This window comes from Sciurus carolinensis, chromosome 4, assembly GCF_902686445.1.
Source record: "Sciurus carolinensis chromosome 4, mSciCar1.2, whole genome shotgun sequence".
NCBI classification, from domain to species: Eukaryota; Metazoa; Chordata; class Mammalia; order Rodentia; family Sciuridae; genus Sciurus; species Sciurus carolinensis.
In genome coordinates this window covers 116894051-116917565 of record NC_062216.1, presented here as the reverse complement: position 1 = coordinate 116917565, position 23515 = coordinate 116894051, and the positions used below count along the sequence as shown (strand labels likewise).

At 39.3% G+C, this 23515-nt stretch overlaps 1 protein-coding gene across 2 annotated transcripts; it reads left to right on the top strand.

The window, feature by feature from the left end:
* The first annotated feature begins 1064 nt into the window (after positions 1 to 1064).
* On the top strand, positions 1065 to 23409 carry Ptges3 (prostaglandin E synthase 3). 2 transcript variants are annotated; one of them, XM_047550037.1, is made up of 8 exons: positions 1065 to 1430; positions 15945 to 16058; positions 16196 to 16265; positions 17073 to 17171; positions 17771 to 17860; positions 20763 to 20825; positions 21877 to 21901; positions 22191 to 23409. In XM_047550037.1, coding segments are annotated over exons 1-8 (483 nt in total). In that variant the 5' UTR covers positions 1065 to 1428; the 3' UTR covers positions 22211 to 23409. The 2 variants fall into 2 exon arrangements, with proteins under 2 accessions (XP_047405993.1, XP_047405994.1); XM_047550038.1 differs by lacking the exon at positions 20763 to 20825.
* The last annotated feature ends 106 nt before the right edge of the window (positions 23410 to 23515 follow it).

Genomic DNA, 23515 nt, shown 5'->3' with positions numbered 1-23515 from the left:
AAGTACCTTATGATTTAAAACGATGCCTCCTTGTTTCCAAACTTCTTTTTGGCAGCTCTGGGGGCTGAAACCAGCGTCTCATTCTAGTACATCCCTAGTCCTTCACAAATTTTGTTTTTGGCACTGGGGAGTGAACCCAGGGGCACTCAACCCTTGAGCCACATGTGCCATCCTTTATAGTTTTTATTTTTATGTCCCGCTAAATTGCTGAGGCTGGCTTTGAACTTGTGATCTTCCTGCCTCAGCCTCCAGAGTCGCTGGATTAAAGGCGTACACCGCCGCGCCCGGTTTCCCCAACGTTTAAGGGAGCTTTCCTCAAGTCTCCTTCGTGTTCTAACTAGTTGATTTCTCCCTTACTCCGTCATTAAGTGGTCTCTGGTAGGACAACAGTTTTGTTTCTCTGGGTTATTATCCCACACTAGACCTTATCCCAGTGCATCGCCCCAAGCCACAAGCCACAATCCAAGAGCTAATAGTTTAAAACAGATGGACAGATGGGCAGCCAACCCGCAATCATGTGCGTGGAGACCCCGAGGCTACTATGAGATGCCCCTCAAATAGCCTCACCTACAGCACTCAAGTCTCAAAGCAGAGGCCAAGGCCCGCCCCCAAACACAAGTCCTCGCACTTTCGCTGTCCTGGACAGGGTCCCCAGTCTTCAGGAAAGCAGCTAGGTGGGCCCACGCCCTCGATTCTTAAGTTAGCCCTTTTCGGCAAATTTCACGAGCACAGGCTTTTCACATCTTTTTGCGATGGACTGTTTCCTCAGTGGTCTCATTTATCCATTTAACCAATGCCCCGTTTCACTCATGTAGTCCCCCGACTCTGCGTCCCTGCCTTCCTCCCGCAGCAAACGCTGCCGTTTGGTCAGGGAAATCGCCCAAGGCGCGCGGCGGGACAGTTAGGCAGCCAACGGTTTTCTAAACGCAAGAGGGGAGCGCGGGAGCAGAGGCGGGAACAAGTCAGCCACCGAAGGCAGTGAGCGGGCGAAGGGCGGGGCCAGCGCCGGGAAGGATCGCGAAGGAGCTGGGTGGCTCCGCCCTTTCCGTAGATATCTCTAGAAAGCCGCGCAGGAGCCCGAAAACAAAGACTGCGCACGCGCGGCTGCAGGGCCCGGGCATTTTGCTGCGTCACCAGCCGCCGCCCGGCCTCACCACCCCTCGCTCGCACGCACGCACGTTCATTCTCCGTCCTCGCGCCCCTTTTCCTACACTTTCCTCTTCTCCTCGGTCGAGGAGCCGCTCTCTCTGCGCGGTGCATTCTGGGGATCTAGGTCGAGCCCGCTGCCGCCGTCGCCTAAGAGGAGCGACTAGAGGCCGCGATCGGGAAGAAAACGCAGGAGTCGCCATCGGAGAGGAGCCGACTCCCCAGCAGCCGCCGCTAGAGAGGCCCGCCCACCCGTTCGCCCGTCCCCCTGCCCCGTTCACAATGTGAGTGCGACATCCCGCCGTGGGAAGGTCGCCCCGGAGTGAGGCCGAGGCCGTTCTGGGGGTTCCTGAGCTGCCGGGAAGTGGCTCTCTGCCCTCCCCCCGCTTGCGGCCCCTTCGGCTTTTTCTCCTCAGTGGTGGCAGTGGTCCCTGCCCGGGGGTGGGAGGTCCGGGATCCTTGTTCCGGTTACCGTTGACTGGTGGAGGACATTTTTTCTCCAGATGTCTGCTTCCCCCACCTCTAAATCGCCCCTCAGCGGCCCCCGCCCCGGCAGAAAGCTCACTTTTCCCCCTCCTGCCATATGGGTCGCTCGCAACTCTCCTAACTTAGCCCTGGGTCCTAAGCTCCTGTGAGCTTCTGCGGTGCGGGCGCCCTGGAGGCGTGGACCCTCTGGGATTGCCATTTGACCTTTTTGGGCACTCTGGTTCTGCCGCTTCGTGACGCTGGGGCCCGGCTTTGGGTCACGGGTACCTGTGGTGGGTGCCGTCTGAAGCCGATGTTGCTCCTGGTATTGCACCACGCGGCCCTCCGCCGTGAGCGGCACGTTCTGCTAGGCAACTAGAGGGAGGCCATGCCGTCACCACAACTTACTTCCTCTCCTGTGTCTTGGTTTCTTGAGCGTGGGTCCTTCCAGGACGTTTCCTAACTCCAGTTTCTTGAAAAGAATGAAGGTTGCCCAAACTCAGCCCCTTCCCTGGCAGCGAGAAGTTTACCAGGTAGTTGGGCACGTGTCGAGTCAGAAAGATGTGTGTGGACGTTTTCTGTGTTCCACGTTAAACTTTAGGTGAGGTTTCATTATCCTCTCAATGTGAGGATGAAATAGGTAATGTAATGACCTTTTTCTTAAAATGCTTAAGTGTATGTTTATTACAGGTTCATTAGCAATGTTTTTTCTTTTGCGGTGTTTGGGATCAAACCCATGCCCGCACATGGTAGGCAAACGCTTTTACCATTGAACTACATCCCAAGTTGCAGCTTCTTTAGCAATCTTAATTATGGCAAAGGAAAATCTTAGTGATTTTAATCAATTAAGAATTCTTGGCACTGTTTTCCAGGCCTTACTTTCTCATGGAAAGCTTGAAATTTTTCAGGTATGAGAACAGATTTTACAGTGTGTGTGGGGGTGGGGGGGGCAACTCAAAAGTCAGGTATGGAGAACATTTTTTTCTATAGAAAGCAATACACTTTCAAAGGTTTAATTACATATTTATAAGACTAAAAATCTAGATGAGTAAGTATGGGATACACTGCAGTTGATGACTGAGACCTCCAGGACAAAATCTGTATTACTTACTATAAGGGTGTATATTAGAATTTTGCAGGATTCCCAACCGCCTCCAGAGTGACTTGTAATAGAGTTTACTTTTCAAGAAAATTTAAATTTATATAAAACGTCTTCTCTTTTTGTCTTCAAAATGTAATGTAACAAGGATTCTTGGTCTTAAAATGCCTTTTTTAAAAAAAGTAGCAGGGATTGAACCCAGGAGTATTTTAACCACAGAGCCACATTCTCAACACCTTTTTTATATTTTATTTAGAGACAGGGTTTTGCTGAATTGCTTAGGGCCTTCCTAGTTGCTTAGGCTGGCTTTGATCCTCCTGCCTCAGGCTCCTGGGCCTCTGGAATTACAGGCGGTCACCACCATGCGTGATGACTAAAATGCCTTTTATACTTTGAAAATTATGAGGAGAAAGTGAATTGTTGGATAAAGCATAACCAACTTAACAGTAATGTCAAAATATCTTTTCACCAAGAAATAACTATATTTGAAGTGACTTGATTTGAGAATACTTTCTGCATATCGGATAAAATAAGTAAAATGTCAAGTTATGTAAATTCATGAAACGTAACAGTCAATATTCCTAAAAGCATTCGCATTACAAGAATGCTACCTTCATGTTCGTTTTTCGAAGAGACAAGGTACATTTCTTTAAAAATGCTCAGTATGTGCCATCTTGTAAACTCTTCAGGACATCTTATCCAGCTATTGACTTAGGTAAGTTGAATCTTATGAGTCGGTTTTTTAGATTGGAAGAAACCTATAATGGGTCATCAGTTCTACAAAGAATCCATCTGATGAGTTCAGTTTGTTGATGTCTGTTGTGAAGTTTTTTAGAGGTGGAGAGAGATTTTATGCTGGATGTCTTGAGGGTTTTTCCCCCCCACGTAAAAACTATTGCTATTTGCTAGTTGAAATTGTTAGATTACAAAAAAGTACTTTATGTAAAATCTCCTGATTTGACATCAACCTTGGAGAAGGCTGGTTTTGTTCTTTTTTTTTTTTTTTCCCTCCTTTTTTATTTTTCTCTCCTGTGAATCTAACCCAGGGCCTCCATGTTGGGCAAGCACTATCTCTGTGCTGCATCCTATCCCCCAAAACTGGAGTTTTAATACCTCTCTTTAAGACCTTGCAGACGCTGAACACTCGAAAGCTTCTCCCAACGCTGAGGCAGGAGGATCACAAGCTTCCAGGCAACTTAGAAACTGATTTTTCCATTTAAAAATTTTATCCATTTTAAAAATGGATAAAAAAATAAGGGTTGTTGTGTTGCTCTGATAGAGTGCTCACCTTGCATGGGTGAGGCCTTGGGTTTAATCCCCACTGTACCCCTCCCACCACAAAAAAGGTCTTGCATCAACTTAATGTAAGGCATGCTACTTTGCACTTACACATTATTACCATGTAGGGGCCGTTTACAATAGATGATGAACTATTCAGTTTTACTTAACTTTTGAGATACTTGGTGCCTATCTTTCAATACATTTTCTGGAAACAAACTGTGACTCCTAATATTGTTTAAAATCTTATTTTGTTATATCACGAAGCTTCGTAGGATTAAACCCCCAAAATAACATAATCAGTTTTTAACTTCAAAATTGTCATAGTGAATGTATTGTATATAGTTAATTTCTCTAAGATAGAAAAGAGTGATGTTGGCCTTTGTTCAATGTTGATTTCCTAACCACTGTAACCCAGCAACTGGATTTCCTTTTTTCTTGCTCAGTTAGACTTTAACTAGAAGACATTAACTGAAAATGACAAAATCACATGTGTGCAAGCCATTATTTTATAAGATTGACCTGTTTAATTTTCATTTAAATTTAAAAATTTAGGTGCCCTTACCATTTTGGGGTCTTAGGTTTTGATTATCCCTTTTCAGGAAAACCTACCTTTGTAATATCAACTATTTACAATCAACCTGGTTTTAAACACTACAGGTTGTATTTTATCTGAGGTTCCCCCTCACCTTTTTTTAGGATTTTTTTGGTCGGTACTGGAGATTGAACCCAGTTCCACATAAACTGGGATTGAATTTGGGATCCTCCTGCCTTACCTCCCCAATAGCTGGGATTAAAGATGTGCACCATTGCCCAGGGTTTAATCTGAGGTGTTTGTTTTTGTTGTTTTTTGGTGCCTGGAGTTGAACCCAGAAGCACTTAACCACTGAGCCACATGGCCAGACCTTTTTATTGAGACACGTTCTTGCTAAGTTGCTTAGGGCCTCACTAAATTCTAAGGCTGCCTTTGAACTTAAGATCCTCCTTCCTCAGCCTCAAGGATTACAGGTGTCTGCCACCTCACCTGGCCTTATCTGTGTTCTTAAATGGAGTACTGTTACACCCAGTAATTTTGTTATCAAAATACAGAGTATGTTGTATTAAAACTTTGTTTATTGTGTGGTTGTATGGCTAGACTGTGATAGATTTTATAGATTTATTTATTTTGGTATCGGGAATTGAACCAGGTGTGCATAACCACTGAGCATATCCCTACACACACAACACATGCCCTCCCCCCCTCGTAATTGTTGATACAGTTTTTTTTCTAAATTGCTTAGGGCCTCACTTTGCTGAGGCTGACCTCAAACTTGGTGATCCTCCTACCTCAGGAGTTATTTCAGGCAGGTGTAGCAAACATACTTTATTGGTAGTGTTCATTTCAGGCCAAGCACAGTGGTCATCAAAACTAAAACATGTGCACAGTGGCGGATGCCTGTAATCCAGCAGCTTAGGAGGCTGACGCAGGAGGATCTCAGGTTCAGAGAGCATCAGCAACTTAGTGAGGCCCTATCTAAGTAAAATTTTAGAAAGACTGGGGATGTGGCACAGTTTATAAGTGCCCCTGGGTTCAATCCCCGATACCAAAAAAAAAGTATGTGAAGTTGTGTATTGGAAGGGAATGTATTATGCCTCCAGTATCTTATATGTTTAAATATCTAAATAAAGTTTTTGGGACTGGGATTGTAGTTCAGTGGTAGAGTGCTTACATAGCACAAGTGAGGCACTGGGTTTGATCCTCAGCACCACATAAAAAAGTAAATAAAGGTATTGTGTCCATCTACAACTAAAAACAAAAAAAGCATTTCTTAAAAAAATAAAATTATTATCTAAGTACTTAAAACCAGTAAGATTGTTAAAATGTGTCATTTACTTTTCATCAATAAAGATAGACTAAACCAGGAGTGATGGCACCCATAATCCCATCTACTCTTGAAACAGGCAAGAGGAATCCAAGGTCAAGGCCAGCCTCAGCAATTTAGCAAGAGCTGTTTCAAACTGAAAGATTAAAAAGGGTTGGGGATGTTTTGTTTTTTAGTTGTAGGTGGACACAGTACCTCTATTATATTTTTATGTGGTTCTGAGGATTGAATCCAGAACCCCATGCATGCTAGGCTAGTGCTCTACCACTAAGCTGCCTCAGTCCTGAGCTTTCTTAATTATGTCAAAACTATAGAACCTTAGGTTCCCTTCATCTGATTGTACCTGTTAACCACCTACCTTTGTTTTTATTTCTTTGTATAAGGAGGTTGGCTTTTCAGTAAAATTATTTTTACGTTTTGTTTCTGGTTAATTTCCGTATACAGATAAAATGGCTTTGTGTGTGCACGCCTATGCACTTGGTATTAGGAATCAAATCCACAACCTTGGCAAATGCTGGGCAAGCACTCTACCACTGAGCTGCATCCTCACCAAAACTTAATAGACTTTATCATTAAAGATTGTTGTTAAGTTGGGTGCAGTGGCTCAGGGGGCTGGGGCAGGAGGATTGTGAGTTCGTTGCCAGCTGCAGCAAAAGCAACTCATTGAGACCCTGTCTCTAAAATAAAATACAAAATAGGCCTGGAGATGTGGCTCAGTGGTCGAGTGCCACTGAGTTCAGTTCCCAGTAGCAAAAAAAAAAAAAAAAAAATGTTGTTAAGAGTATCTTTGTACCATGTTTATAGTCCCTTATATATGCTTACAAAAGAACTCCAAAACTCCCCACCCCACCACCCATCACCTATTTTGGTGCCACAGATTGACCCCAGGGGTGCTTAACCACTGTGCAGTATCCCAAAACCCTTTTTACTCTTGAGACAGGGTCTCACCAAGTTGCTAAGGCTGACTTTGAACCTCCTCCTGAGCCTCTGGATTACATGCATGGGCCACTGTACCTGGCCTCACCCTTTTTATTTTGAGACTGGGTCTTGGTAAGTGGCCCAGGCTGGCCTCAAACTTGGGATCCTCCTGTCCTGACCTTGCCAGTTGCTGGAGATACAGGCATGCACCACCATGTCCAACTGAACAGTTTTATTAAATGATCATTTTTGCTCTTCTCTCCAGTATATTTAACTGTAGATTAAGATGCTAATATTTTGTGGCTAGATGATAGCATCCTAATTTTTTCTGCAATGATTTTGAGTAAAAATTCAGGTACTGTAATGATATGTACCACCTTTGTATATGTAGAAACCTCGGTTTATTTTTATTTTATTTTTTAACTGACATGTAATTATACATACTGATGGAGTACAATGTGATTTTTTTAAAAATTCTTTTTAGATATACATGACAGTAGAGTGTATTTTGACATATATGTACATGGAGTGTAACTTACTCTAATTAGGATCCTGTTCTTGTCATTGATTTGTGGGCTGAGGTTGTAGCTCAGTAGTAGAGTGCTTGCCTAGCATGTGTGCAGCATTGGGTTCAGTCCTCAACACCACATAACAAATAAATAAATAAATGGTATTGCGTCCATCCACAACTAAAAATATTAAAAAAAAAAAAAAAAAAAGCTACTAGAAAAATTTGCCGTGTGGTATGCGCCAGGGGCTTGGGAAGCGGAGGCAGGAAGATCAGGAGTTCAAAGCCAGCCTCAGAACGAGTAGGTAAGCAACTCAGACTGTTTCTTTTTTTGTTTGTTTTTTTGTGGTGCTGGGGATCGAACTCAGGGACTTGTGCTTGCAGCGCTAGCACTCTACCGACTGAGCTATCTCCCCAGCCCACAACTCAGACTTTCTAAATAAAACACAAAAAATGTGGCTGGGAATGTGGCTCAGTGGTCGAGTGCCCTTGAGTCAATACCCAGTACCCCCCCATCCTCCCACCTTTCCCCCATTCCCCACAGAAGAAAACAAAAACAAAAAAACCAAAACTTGATCTGTAATGAAACTTATCTGGACATTGCTGTGAAAAGAAAGATTTTAAAAATAAAGGGGGGATATGCCAAAATGATAAGGAATTCTATGTGAAGCAAATCTATACACACACACATATATATGTATATATGTATGTACATGTGTATATGTATATGAGATCGAGCTAAATATTTCAGTGAGTCAGATTTGAGTTATAATAGTAACTAAGATAGGGCTGGAGTGATGGCTCAGTGGTGGAGCGCTCACCAGAATATGTGAGGCACTGGGTTCAAGCCTCAGTACCACATAAAAATAAAATAGGGTATTGTGTCCACCTACAACTAAAAAACTTTTTTTTTTTTTTTAAAGTAAGATTTATAGGACTTTCGACTTTCCATATTCTGGAAAATTTTTTTTTTTTTTTGGTGATGTAGGAGATTGTACCAAAGGTGTTTTGTCCTTAGTGTTAGACATGGTGACAAGTGATATGCTGTAGAATTCTATTATATCCAGTTATACCTTGAGGATAGAACCCAGGGCTTTATACATGCTAGTTGATTGCTTTGCTGCTGAGCTGCGTCCTATACTCAGGCCTGCTTTGTTTTGTTTTGTTTTGGTACCTGGGACTGAACCCAAGTGCTCTAAACTACTGAGCCACATCCCAGCCCTTTTTAATTTTTATTTGAGACAGAATCTTGCTTAATTGCTTAAGATCTTGCTGAGTTGCTGAGGCTGGCTTTGAACTTGGCAGTCCTCCTGCCTCAGCCTCCCAAACTGCTGGGATTAGAGGCTTGTGCCACCACACCTTGCCCCACAAATTATTTTTAATATTCCTATTTTACCAGTTCATAAAAAGAATGGAGGATGAGGGTATTTTAATTGTTTTTTTTAATGATAAAATATGTCCTGCACATATTAAGCTATCAAAGGTATTTTCCTTGGCAAATTACTGCATTTAGCATCCCTGGTGTGTCTGTTTTTAAACTGTATGGTGCTTGTAATTTTCTGCACATTAGGATTAAAAGCTACTGATTAAGAACTATAGAAAAGAATTATAGGCTATGAAAAATTTAATTCCTTCAGTTGACATTATATAACCCTAATACTGAGCTTAGAAATGCTGGTCAGAAGAGCATGAAATGTCCCATTGGGTTTGCTTTATTTTTGCTTTAAGTAGTGGACTTACATAGTGTATGGAGAAGTGTAAAACAATTTTTACATCTGTAGATACATTTTTATTAAAGTGAATTAATAGATTCGCACTGTGGTGTGAATGCTAGTTATAAAGGCTCAAGATGAATAGAATATAATTAGTTTAGGACCTTGAGTTAAAGCTGAACCAATCTTCTCTCTTTGGGGTAATAGGAGAAAAAGAGATGTTGTGAACTTCCTATACGACAAAAGGGCATTTCCTAAGCATTTGGTTCCCTTTTCAAATAAGTGATATATGTATTTATTACCAGTTCAGATCAAGTGTAGGGCAGTCAGTTCCCCATCCCTGAATTGTATTTCTCCCCATTTTTATTTTCAGCAACCATTTAAAAATGTAGAAGCCATTTTGTCTTGGGGCCTTATCCCATGGCTTAAGTAATTTAAATTTCTTTATTGCCTAGGAAATTACTGTATTAGTTTGATAAGGCGACCATAACAAAGTATCACAGACTGGGTGATTTTATGGGGGGGGGGTGGCGCAGATAATGGGGATTGAACACAGGGACACTTGGCCGCTGAGCCACATCCCCAGCCCTTTTTTGTATTTTATTCAGAGACAGGGTCTCACTGAATTCCTTTTAGCACCTTGCTTTTGCTGAGGCTGTATTTGAACTAGTGATCCTCCTGCTTCAGCCTCCTGAGCCACTGGAATTATAAGCCTGAGCCTCCACTCCCAGTAAACTGGGTGATTTAAACAACAAAATTTATTTCCTCACTGTTAAGGAAGTCCAAGATGAAGGTTGTCAGCAGGGTTAGTTTCTTCTGAGGCCTCTCTCCTTACCTCTTTGGTGGCCATCTTGTGTCTTTCTTGTAATTATATGTGCCCTAGTCCCTTCTTATAAGGATGTTATTCATATTGGATTAGAACCTACTCCAAGATCTTGTTTTCACTTAATTACCTTAAAAAAGGAAAATCTTTCTCTAAATAAGGTCACTTTTTTTTTTTTTTTTTTTTTTTTTTTTTTTGGTGCTGGGGATTGAACCCAGGGCTTTGTGCTTACAAGGCAAGCACTCTTACCGACTGAGCTATCTCCCCAGCCCCAATAAGGTCACTTTTGAGGTAGTTAGGATTGGGACTTCATATATATATTTAGGGGGAAAACAATTCTTCCCATAATAGTTATATAAATGTAGATTACTTGGTATGAATCTGAGGAAAGTCGATTGGTTGAATCCTTGTTCTGTTGTCTTTTTGGGTGGGGGTTCCTTGTTCTGTTTTCTTTTGGGAATTAAACGGGGGGGGGGGGGTCTTAACCACTGAGCCACATCCCCAGCCCTATTTTGCATTTTACTTAAGAGACAGGGTCTGAGTTGCTTAGTGCCTTGCTGTTGCTGAGCCTGGCTTTGAACTAGACTTCCTCCTTCCTCAACCTTCTGAGCCAATGTAATTACAGGTGTGGGTCAGCATGCCCAGCTTGTTCTGGTGTTTTTAATATGAACAGAACTTGGTCATAACTTTCTCATGTTTATATATGATGAATCTATGACCAATTTAACTCCATGTCATGTACAACCACAAGAATGGGAAGTTATTCTCTCCATGTATGTATGATTATATCAAAACACATTCTCCTGTCATGTGTAACTAAAAACGACTAATAAAAATAAAGAGCCATTCATACACACACACAAACACAATATGAATAGATACTGAAGAACTGATGCATTCGGTTTAACCAGGCCACTGTTACTAGAGACTGTGTGTGTGTGTGTGTGCGCGCGCGCGCACGCGTACACACACACACACACACACACACACACACACACACACGGGATTGAACCCAGGGATGTTAAGCGACTGAACCAATCACCAGTCTTTTTTATGAGACAGGGTCTCACTAAATTGCTGAGGCTGTCTTTGAACTTGGCTATCCTTGTGCCTCAGCCCCGCAAAGTCACCAGGATTACAGGCATGTGCTACCAAGCCTAGATCTCTAGGCCCCTTTGTAAAAAATGTATTTTATTTATTTTATCCTAATTTGTTATACATGACAGTAGAATGCATTTATATATTCTAATAGCTCATACATAAATATAGTGTAATTTCTCATTTTTCTGATTATACATACTTATAGGAGCACATCGGTCATATATGTGTGTGTGTGTGTGTGTGTGTATACACACACACGAGGTAATAATGTCTGTTTCACGCTACTATTTTTCCTACCCCCATACCCCTTCCCCTCCCTTTACTCCTTTCTACTTAAGTATTTATTCTTCCTTCCCTCTCCCTCCTATTGTGAATTAGCATCCACGTATCAGAAAACATTTCAGCCTTTGGTTTTTTGGGTTTGGCTTATTGCACTTAGCATGATATTCTCTTAACTCCATCCATTTACCAGCAAATGCCATAATTTCATTCTTTAAAGCTGAGTTAGGTCCTTTGGGTGTAAACCGAGGAGTGGGATAGCTGGGTCAAATGGTGGTTCCATTCCAGGTTTTCTGAGGTCTCTCCATACTGCTTTCCATAGTGGTTGCACCAATTTGCATTCCCACCAGCGATGTATGAGTGTTCCTTTTTCCCCACATCCTTGCTAACAAACCTACATAAATTTGTTTATTAGTAGTTTTTACTTACACCTGACAGTAAAGTCAGTTTTGATATTAACATTTATATAACATTTATATTTATAGTATATCTTATTTTCTTATTAGGATCCCATTCTTGTGGATGTGCATGATCTATAGGTTCTTAATACACACATCTCTTAGCTGTTATTTAGTCAGGAACAATTTTTTGTTACACAATGGTCAGGATTTGTTACTGACCTGAAAGAGCTAGTTAATGGAATCATTTAACATGTTCCTTTGCCTCATATTTCATCTGGGCTGGAATTAAGCTAAGGATGGTGGTTTGGTTGGTTTTTGATTTATGTATTTAGTTTGGGTGCTGTGGTGTATTTTGTTTGGGTACTGTGGATTGAACCCAGGGTTCACACATGGTAGGCAGGTGCTCTTATTTGTTATTAGCTACATCCCCAGCTCCAGCAGTCATTCCTTTGTGTGCTCAAATGATCTCTTGCTAATGGCAGGAACTTTATGGTGCCTCTTGTTTTTATTTTGCATAGAGGGATTGAGCCCAGGGCACTACCACTGAGCTACATTTCCAGTCTCCCATTTTGTTTTGAGACAAAACCTGAGTCTTCAAACTTGCTTCTTGCTTCAACCTCCTGAGTTTTTGGGATTACAGGTGTGCACCACTATGTCCAGCTGTTACTTCCTGTTTTGACTGATCTCATGGTCTTCAGAGCTTCATTTGCATCCAGTGGATGCCTGTTATCCCAGTGACTTCGGAGGTTGAGGCAGGAGGAACACGAGTTCACAGCCAGCCTCAGCAAAAATAGAACCACTAATTAAGCAACTTAGTGAGAGTGCCCCTGAGTTCAATCCTTGGTAAGCTCCCCCTCCCCCCCCAAAAAAAAAAAAAAAAAAAAAACTTCATTTGGACAAAATGTCCCAAGTTCATATCCACCTTAGATCTAGGATCAGCCATTCAGCTCGTTCTTTTTAGTTGCGGATGTTATTTTGGCACCTGGAGAGTTCTTCATTTCTGGTTGTTTAATGCCTGGGTTGTATTTTTGTTGTTGTTTTGTTTTTCCTCCAGTTCTGGGGATTGAACCCAGGACTTTTGTGTATACTAGATGAGCATTCTACCACTGAGCTACATCCCTAGGTTCATTAATGCTGTTTTAAAAATAGGACTGTGAGGCATTACCATGGGTTTTTTTTTGGGGGGGGGTAGTTTGGGGGATGAAACCTGGGGTCTTGTACATGTTGAGTGCATGCTTTACCACTGAGCAATACCTACCCCCACCACAGTCCCTAGTTGTATATTAAGGCAACAGTATTTTCCATTAGCTACAACACGTTATCACATATAAAGACCATTGTTGTGACAAGAAAATTAGTTTAAAAATAATATGTGGTCTGTTCAAGAAATAAATCATTGATTAGATATATTAGTATACTAATATTCTAAGTTGTAATTCCCTGTTCCTCAGAGGTTTGGGTAGACTTTCTCTTTCCACATTTTTTTAAATTGGTGCATTACTGTACATAATGGGACTCATTGTTACATAATTGTACATGCATATGTGTAACATTATAATTTGGTCTGCATAGCTCCCCAGCACCTTCCTTCAATAGCTTTCTTTTTAAGGGACATTTACAACCTTAAGTCGTAGTTGTTGTTGTTGTTGTTTTACCTGCAAACTGGTGTGGGGATGTGTGACTTAGTGATAGAGAACTTATTTAACATGCACAAGGCCCTGGTTCCATCTATAATACCACCACAAAAATTCTGCCAGTGGATGTCTAGAAAGATAGTTTTCTGTAAGTTACCAAAGAACTGCAACCTTTCTGCCTTGGCCTTTTGAGGTGTTGGGATTACACTTTTCTATACTACATGCAGCAAAGAGATAGTTCTTTAGCCTTGCTAACTTGCTGGTGTCTTAAATTTGGAAACAACCAAGTGTATTACTCAGAACAATAAGAGGAGGAAAACTTGATTTGGGGCTCACAGTTTCAGCTGGACATTCATGGTGGTTCAACTCCATTACTCTGGAACTAAGGTGAGGTGGAGAACAGTGGTGGGAGCTGGAAGGTGGTTAGGAAGCAGAGAGAAAAGGAAAGGGCCACAGGGAATATAAATCTTTATAGGGCATGTCCCCAGTGATCCATCTCCTCCAACCATGCCCATCTGCTTACAGTTACCATCCAGTTAGCCCATTCAAAGCAGGATGAACTGATTAGGTTATAGTTCTCCCAATCTGAATAGATTCACTTCTGAATATTGCTGCATTAAATATGAACCTGGGGGGGGGACTTCACATCTAAGCCATAATATGTAAATTTTTTTGTTCTGTTTTTAAATTATGTGATATATGATATCAATGTGATTGGTCAAATGCGTTATATAGAAAGATCTTTTTGTTATTGGTTTGTTTTGGTATCTGGGATTGAACCCAGAGGCGCTTAACCACCAAGCCACATCCTTAGTCTGTTTTTATGTTTTATTAGAGATGTGGTCCCCCTAAGTTGCTTAGGGCCTCGCTGAGTTGCTGAGGCCAGCTTTGCACTTGCTATCCTCCTGCCTCAGCCTCCTGAGTCAGTGGGATTACAGGCCTCTACCATGGTCTTGGGCTTGTTGTGTTGTTATTTTCTTTAAAGATAGCTTCTCCTTGTATTGTGCAGGCTGGTCTCAGTTTCCTGGGTTCAAGTCATCCTTTTACCTCAGCCAGCAGGGTAGCTGGTATTACAGGCAGGCAGGCAGGCAGGTGCCTGGTTTAAAGTGTTTGGAATTTCAAAATTTGGAAAAGATTGTCTTGAGTTATGACTGGCATTTGAATTTATAACTACAACCTTTGGTGGAGGGGTAAATGAAGACTGAACCCATGGGCACTTAACCACTGACTTGCATCCCTAACCCTCCCCTTTAAAAAAAAAAAAATATATATATATATATATATTTTTGTTGTTGTTGTTGTTGTTGTTGTTTAGTTGTAGGTGCACACAATACCTTTATTTTATTTTTATGTGGTGCTGAGAATCAAACCCAGGATCTCACATGTGTGAGGCGAGCACTCTACTACTGAGCCACAACCCCAGGCCCCTAACCCTTTTTAATGTGTATTTTGAGACAGCTTCTCCAAGTACAAAGAATTCAGTAATACTAACAGTTGAGAATGATGTGGTTCTATCTCCTGTCAGTCATCTTTCTAGCTCATTCTTTAGAGCCAAATGCTGTTCTGTGCATTTAAATTCTATTTGTTTTTTATTTATTTATTTTTTTGTGGTGCTGAGGATTGAATCCAGTGCCTCACACGTGGGAGTCAAGCGTTCCACCACTGAGCTGCAACCCCAGTCCTACATTTAAGTTCTTCTAAGAATTTGATCTTTCCCCAGTATTGAGGATTGAATCTAGGGCCTTGTGCATGTTTGACAAGCATTCTACCCCATCACCCAGTACTACAGATTAAACCCAGGTGTGCTCTAACATTGAGCTACTTTCCTCAGCCCTTTCTTTTTTGAGATCTCGTCTCAGTAAGTTTCCCAGGCTGGCCTCAAACTCCTATCTCGGCCTCCTGAGTCATTGGGATTATAGATTATAGGTGTGTGCCATAGGACCTGAGGGAGGTTGATATCCTTCTAAAACTAAACATTGTCAGAGCCCTGTTTTACCTTGGAATGTAGTTGTACCAGGGATTGAACCTAGGTGCACTTAACCACTGAGCCACATCCCCAGCACTTTTTTTTTTTTTTTTTTTTTTTTTTTTTACTTTGAGAGAGTCTCACAAAGTTGCTGAGACTGGCTTCGATTTTGGGATCTTCCTTCCTCAGCCTCCTAAGCCACAGGGATTACATGTATGCCATGTAATCACCCAGCTACTTCATGAATCATTTTAATGAACTCTCAAAGTGGCTCAGGACAATATTTTTGTTATTTAAAAAAATTTTTAAAACAAAAACCAGAATAAAAAAATCAGGCATATTGGTGCATGCTTGTTATTCTGATGACTGGGGACACTAAGGCAGGAGGATCAAAAGTTTGAGGCTAGTCTCAGTAATATTTTGAGACCTTCAGCAACATAAACCACCTCAAAATAAATAAGGACTGGGCATGGTGGCACATGCCTGCAATCTCAGCAATTTAACAAGGCCCTAAGCAACTTAGTGAGACCCTGTCTCAAAATAAGAAAGGGCTGGAGATGTGGCTCAGTGATGATCTAAGTGTCCCTGGGGTCAGTTCCTGGTACCAAGAAAAAAAAAGTTTAAAATTAAGAGTTAAACTGCCTCAAAATAGTCAATACTATAAGGAGTAGAGAAATGCTTACTTATGTACTAAACTCTGGATATTAAGTAAATATTGTTATGAGTTCTAACTTCTGATTTTCTCTTTGTAGGCAGCCTGCTTCTGCAAAGTGGTACGATCGAAGGGACTATGTCTTCATTGAATTTTGTGTTGAAGACAGTAAAGATGTTAATGTAAATTTTGAAAAATCCAAACTTACTTTCAGGTAAATTGCCATTTTACAACATCAGGTTAAAAGTTTTATTGTCTATCACTGAATATCTGGGTTGCTTTTTTTTTTTTTTCACTGAAGTTGTTATTAATCTTTGAAGAGATTTACTTCTTTTCTCTTTTTTTATACAGTTGTCTTGGAGGAAGTGATAATTTTAAACATTTAAATGAAATTGATCTTTTTCACTGTATTGATCCAAATGTAAGTAGTCTTAATGTTTTTATCCTGATTTAAGTGGTGGAAAAATGGACATCAAGTATTCTAGGTTGTTAAATTTATTTTAACAGTTGAAAGGCTAACTTATATTTTGCAGTATCTCCTTTTTCTGCTTATTCTTTTTGATCTTACTTTGGTGCTTGGACTTGGCAGTAGTCTTGAGGCTTGTCTCATCTAATAGAATCCTTAAACCATTCTGTGGTAATACCATATTTAGTCAAGTTCTTAAAGGTTTTATATCACCTTGTGCAGGCAAGAAAAAAAATAATACCATATTAAACTAGAACTTGGGGGTCTTCCCCTCAACCCCCAGTTGGATAGTCGGAAAGTTTTAGCAATCAGTTTAGGATTAAGAAATGAAAAAAGGGGCTGGGGAGAGAGCTCAGCTGGTAGAGTGCTTGCCTTGCAAGCACAAGGCCCTGAGTTCAATCCCCGGCACCGCCAAAAAAAAAAAAAGAAAAGAGAAAAATAAATGAAAAAAGGAGGGGCTGCGGGGAGATAGTTCACTCGTTAGAGTGCTTGCCAAGGCCCCGGGTTCGATCCCGACACCACAAAAAAAAAAAAAAAAAAAGAGAGAGAGAGAGGTGAGAGCCAAGTGGTGGTAAGTACTTGTAAACGTAGTTACTCCTGAGACTGAGGAAGGATCATCAGGGAGTCAAAGCCAGTCAAAACCAGCCTGGACAACATAGTAGCTAAAGACCTGTCTCAAAAAAAAAAAAAAGACATGAGAAAGAACAGGCTACTTGAGTGATACTAAAATGACAAATGGTTTGATGGTGCTTTTGATTTTAGGATTCCAAGCATAAAAGAACGGACAGATCAATTTTATGTTGTTTACGAAAAGGAGAGTCTGGCCAATCATGGCCCAGGTTAACAAAAGAAAGGGCAAAGGTAGGTTTTCGTTTTCTTCTTTTTTAAAAAGTTAGTATTTTAAATAATGAAAGATAACACTTTTAATGAGGAGTATATATTTCATTGCTAAATATAAAGAATAAAGACTCATACTCTTTTATTTTTTTTCTAACACCAAATGTGGTCAGAAAATCAGTTTCTAGTTAATATAGAATCTTCTGCATTCAAGAGAAGACTTTGGGACTGGGCATGTACATCAGTGGTAGAAGGTGTGTTTTGCATGCACAAGAACCAAAATTTAATCTCTTGTACCACAAAGAGGAGGGAATGCACACATAAATAGACCCTGCATAGAAGACGCCTTTTTAAATTACTTGCTTATAATGTGTGAACCTGGTTTGGTCACTGCAGAAATAAATTATTCAAGTATGTGAGAATGGTTCCTACCAATTTTTTTTTTTTTTAAGGTAGGTTTAACAACTGAACCTCATTGATTTGATGCTGATTTTCTATTTTTTTATTGGGTTTGTGTGCATATGGATGCCTGCACCTGTAATAGATGTGAGCCTGAAGTTCAAAAAATGTCTTTGAGGTGCAAATTAACCTAATCACAGGGTGGTGTTTGTATTGATCTATAGCTTAATTGGCTTAGTGTGGACTTCAATAATTGGAAAGACTGGGAAGATGATTCAGATGAAGACATGTCTAATTTTGATCGTTTCTCTGAGGTAAGTTCTTTTAAATGCATTCTTTAATCCCCCACCCCCAGTAAAGTTTTTTATGGTCATTTTAATTTGGTTTCAAGCACCTAATGGAATTCAAGGTAGGCATTTTATTTTCAGGACCATTCTTTGGTATCATCAGATAAGATCTCAACAATAGTAATTTAATCTTAAAATATTTTTAAAAAGATTAAGTTCTCAAGTTGATGTATAAAGATAAAATAAGCTGTACAGTCATTCAAGCACAACTATTCTAGCATTAAAATGAAGTTTTTTAAAAGCATGAATGCACTACCCATTTTAGAGCTATGTAGTACAGTATAAACATTTAAAACAAGAATCATAGTGACTTTTTCACTCTGAGATGTGTACCTATTTTTTTGTGTGTGTGGAGTGCGCAGAAAGTGCTGGGGATCTAACCCAGGGCCTTGTGCATGTTGTATGTTGTGCAAGTACTCTACCACGGAGATATATCCCTATCCGTTAGCCATTGCACTCCTGTTTCCTAAGATGTCACACATACATGTTACCATGGCCAAATTAAAAAAAGAAAAATGCTTAATCACTGGTGGGTAGAAGAGACCTTTCCAAATGTGCTAGAATAATCCTGATTAGAAAAGAGAATATTAATTAGGACTGGGGATATAACTCATTTGGCAGAATGCTTGCCTAACATTGGGTTCGATCCTAGCACCACAAAAGAATGAATTTGCAATTTGAAATTTTTTAATTAACTAGATTTTATTTGTAATCTTCCATGGAATTTTTTTTTTAATGTTTAGTTTTAGTTGTAGGTGGACACAATACCTTTATTTTATTTTTATGTGGTGCTGAGAATTGAACCAGGGCCCCTCTCATGCTAGGTGAGCACTCTACCACTGAGCCACAACCCCAGGCCCCATGAAAATTTAGTAGAGTTGTTTCCAGCTTCTTTAACTACTTATTTAACATTTCATCTGACTCTGGCACCTTGTTTCTGCAGGAGGAGAGGATAGTGTTAAGTGCTGTATCTCTATTGCCATTGTATCCTAAGTACCCACCATTGCACGTGGCATATTTTGAACATTTTTTCTTGTTTTCAAAAAATTAATAAAATTCAATAAAAATTTATAGCCTTCAAACAGTAGGGAAACTTACTACCAGTTACTCATGTCATTCAAGACCAGATTGTGCCAGATGTGGTGGTACATGCCTGTAATGCCAGCTACTGAAAGCTGAGGTGGTAAGGATTGAGTTTGAACTCAGCCTGGGCAGCATAATGAGACCCCATCCCAAAAAGAGACAATGATGACTAGGTTGCAAAGAATTTTTATACTATGATTTGACTAGGGGTCTCTTTTTTTTTATCTGTTTGTTTATTTATTTATTTTTGTGTGTGTGAACCTGGGGATTGAACCCAGGACTTGCGGCAAACTAGGCAAGTACCACAACTGTTATACCCCTATCCTGTCCCATCCTCCTCTCCCGTTTTTTGTACATGGGATTGAATCCAGGGATGCTTATCCACTGAACCACATCCCAGTCCTTTTCATTTTTTATTTTGAGATGGTGTGTCACTAAGTTGCTTATCCCTTTTATTTTTGAGGTTAAAAAAACTTAACATGGGATCTGTCTCTCAAATTTGTGTGCAGTACAGTAGTAACTGTAGGCACAGTAGTGTACAACAGATCTCTGCAATTTGTTGATCTTATTTTTATAGCTGGAACTTCATAACTGTTGAACAGAAACTCAAATCATTTTCTCTTCTCCCCACATAACCTCCCCCACACCCCCAACCCCAGCTCCTGGTCATTACTATTCTGTTCTCTTTCTGTGCATTTGAATAAGTGTTATAAGCAGAATCATTCAATATTTGTCCTATGATTGCTTACTTTATTTAACAAAATAACCTCCAGGGTCATCCATGTTGCACGAGGCAGAGTTTTCTCTTTGGTGTCTGTGGTGCTGGGGATCAAACCCAGGCCCTTGCGCATGTTAACAAGCATGCATTCTCACTGAGCTATGCCCCTGTCCAGAATTTCTTTTTTAAGGGTGAACATATTACATGGTATGTATGACTTAAGCTTAAGGATCCTTCCAATTCTAAAAACTGGGTAAGCATATAATTTAATAGTTTCAAGTTTCATATTTTTGTTTATAGAGTTATATGGCTATGTACATGATTTTATTTTTCAAGTTTAAATATTAATAAAACTTAATTTAGGGAGAAAAGTTCCTGTGATAATAGTTGTTTACTGTTGGATTACCTGTATCTCTTAAATTAATATACTTCTTACTTTATACCAACTAAATATGGGAAATTACTCTTTCATGTAAGTATGCTCTATTGTTAGTTCCAGTTTATTGAAATTCAAGGGCATTTTCCATAGTGTGTACCTCTCAAATTATGTGATATCTTCATAGTTAGTGTTAATCATCTTTTGTTTGATATTCATACCTTTGGTACAAATTAACTATCTTAAAGGTCTTTATTTTAAATCATTGTATTGGCTCTTCACAACATTTAACATCATAATGAGAATACCACAATACACATGTCAAGTAGCTTAATACGCAGAGCTTTTACAATTGCAAATGAATCCCATTCTTTTCTTATATCACAGAATTTAACCACAATACACAGAATTTTGATGTTCACTTTCTCTTTCATATATGGGTATCTTGCTGAATGAATTTTAATAACTTCTTCAGAGAGAACCTAGGCTTAATTTCCCTTTAAGTTCTGACAATTTTGTGAAATTATCTAAAAATCTACCTTCTCCAAAAAGGCAAGATTCTTAAGATTTTTCTGCATTTTTCATTTGTGAAAACTGTGAGAAATGCTTAAGGTTTATTCTGGAGTGTGCAGCCTAATTACTAGGGCTTAATTTAACATCATTTTTAAAACTAATTTTTACACTTCAAATAGATGATGAACAACATGGGTGGTGATGAGGATGTAGATTTACCAGAAGTAGATGGAGCAGATGATGTAAGTCTACAAATGCTTTTTTTCTGTTTCCTTTAATAGTGAGAAACAATGCATTTATAGGTTGTTTTATATAGATTCAAGGTTGCTTTTTTTGCTTCTTGTTTTTTCCTAAAAAATACATAGGGAAAAGCAGTTTTTAAAAATGTGCCCATTTTTGATGGGTATCTACTAGGGAAATGGTGTTCGTGGACCATTCTTAAAGGGGTTGGATTTCATGAGAATCATTGCATAGATGCCTCATGTACATTATTCAGTTACTTTATTCAGTTAAGAGTAAGTTTAGGGCAGGGTACTGTGGTGTACCCCTGTAATCCCAGCAACTCAGGAGGCTGTGGCAGGAGGATTGCAAGTTCAAGGTCAGCCTCCGTAATTCAGTGAGCCCCTAAGCAACTTGGTGAGGCCCTGTCTCATTAAAAAAAAAAAAAAAAAAAACAACAAAACTGGGGATGTAGCTCAGTGGTAAATTACCCCTAGGTTATTTCCCCAATACCCTCCTCCCCCAAGAATAAGTAATTACTTTGATTAAGAATGTAAGTTAAATAGATGTTAAAAAAAAAAAAGGTAAAGAGATGGATGTTGTAAATCTGTAAGAGGAGAATATGCTAATTAGACCATTTTCTCAACTTCTGGCATTCTGTTAATATCATCTGGAAAATTATTCAGTATAGTTTGGAAAATATTTCAATTATTTTAGTATCTAGAATTAAAATTTATTGTCTTCTATCTCTTCATTGGCCTTTGTATTGAGCCATTTTTCTTTTCATTGTATGCCAAGAGTGAAGAAGACAATTTATGGAGGAATTCAAATGGCGTGCTAAATTTTCATCAGGAAGCATACACCAGTTTTTACAAGAAGTTAGATCCTCTGCTGTACATCCATTTTACTTAGTTAGCCAGTAGACCTTAAGTTCACTGATTAAACTCCTCTATTCAATATAACTGAATATCTTTGCTACTTTAGTTAAATACAGTGCTTTGACTTCTTCAGGTAAACTAATTAGATAATGGGATTATTTGGTCAACTTGGTAACTCTTATTTCTCCTTCTGTAGGATTCACAAGACAGTGATGATGAAAGTAAGTATTTTCATAAAAAGTATGTTCATACAATGATGTTTCATGTCAAAGGCCAAACTTTCAAAGTGGAAATGTCAGCTTGCTAGCTGTTTTTGGTAGAAAAATGATTGTTTAGTTTTTATGGTATTGAATAAATAGCCAAGGTAGAAATGTGAATGATTTGAGCTAGTAAGACAAGCAGTTACTCACTGGGAAACTTTTTAACTTATTTTGGCTGCTTTTCCTATAAGAATAATATTAGTAGATTGTTCCCTTGTGATTTATACTAATGTTTTAAAAATCCTTTCAGAAATGCCAGATCTGGAGTAAGGAATATTGTCGTCGCCTGGATTTTGAGAAAGAAAATTACTTCTCCACAAGATTTCATAATTGAGAGAATTCCTGAGTTGATAGCTCTAAAGGCAGATGCTGTATTTGCCTCCTTTAACCCATTTTTCAACCTGTTTGTTTTTTTTTTTTTTTTTTTTTTCCTTCCCTTTTTTTAAAAGGCTTCACTAAGGGTTGATAATGTACCATTGTATGGGGCAAATTTAAGTCAGCTAAGGCACTCTTCTTATGCATGAACATTTCCCAGACTTCCACGAAGCTGTTGAGGTTCTAGGCAATTGATAACAGCAGTTGTGATAAGTAAAAGCATTTCACCTAAGTCTGTTTTACTTCATAACATAATTACTGACATGATAGGAAGCTCTCAGCTTAGGGAAAGATAACTAAATTTTAGGTTTTAGGATATGGACTCAAAAAAAGTGGCTGAAATAATTTGGCTGGCATCTTAAACTGATAACCTTCCTTTCCTCTGGTGTACCCTACAGGATTATTCCACTAAAGTTTATTTTTCAAAAAATTTACTGCATATTGTATGTAAGTGATTACTTGTCAGTGTTCCAGATGTATCTTAGCTAAAACTAGTGAATGCCCATAACTTAGATGGTTTTTGAAGCCTATACATTTGGTATTGTTTGGCCCTTAAGCTTTTACATCTCTTAGCATGGAGGACGAAGAAAGCTGTACATTGTTGCTTGAGAGTTTGTACATTTAGACCAGATTTGTATTTGCACTGTCAGTATGGCAAATGGGTGAAAAAATGTTAATACACTATTGGATTTTTTTTTTTATTTCCTTTTTTTTTTTTTTTTTTTTTTTTTTTTTTCCGATTCAGCTTATATCTGGCTGAAAAACCTCAATTTATGTTCATGACAGTGGGGATTTTTTTAAATGTCTACATTCTTTCTAATAAACTGTTGGAAGACTTCTTGGCTGTCCGTTTAAGTGTCTGGTTTACTGTAACTTCATGTATTTACCATTTACTGGAATTGAGTTTTTATTTCTGAGGAAGAATTTGGGGCTGTTTCTCTGTTTGGAAAAAAAAAATGAGGCTTGCTGTAATGTCACAGGAAACGTTTTTAAAGTGAATCTGTAATAGAAAATTGTAGATGAACTTTGCAGCGGCTGGAAAAGAAAGTGTTGTGATTTGATTGAAATAAAACTAAATGTGTTGTCCTCCTAAATCTGTGGGCTTCTGCATTTTGGCAGTTTCATTCCCTCACAGCTTTTGTATTTACAATATTTTGTATTTATAATAGCATAGAAATGCTTTGTATTTCAGCACTTCTT

Bases quoted from the DNA above. Each gene is read 5' to 3' on its own strand.
- Ptges3 (XM_047550037.1), top strand. The intron at 16,266-17,072 runs GTAAGTAGTCTT...TTTTGATTTTAG, and splicing joins TTCACTGTATTGATCCAAAT to GATTCCAAGCATAAAAGAAC. The intron at 21,902-22,190 runs GTAAGTATTTTC...AAATCCTTTCAG, and splicing joins ACAAGACAGTGATGATGAAA to AAATGCCAGATCTGGAGTAA.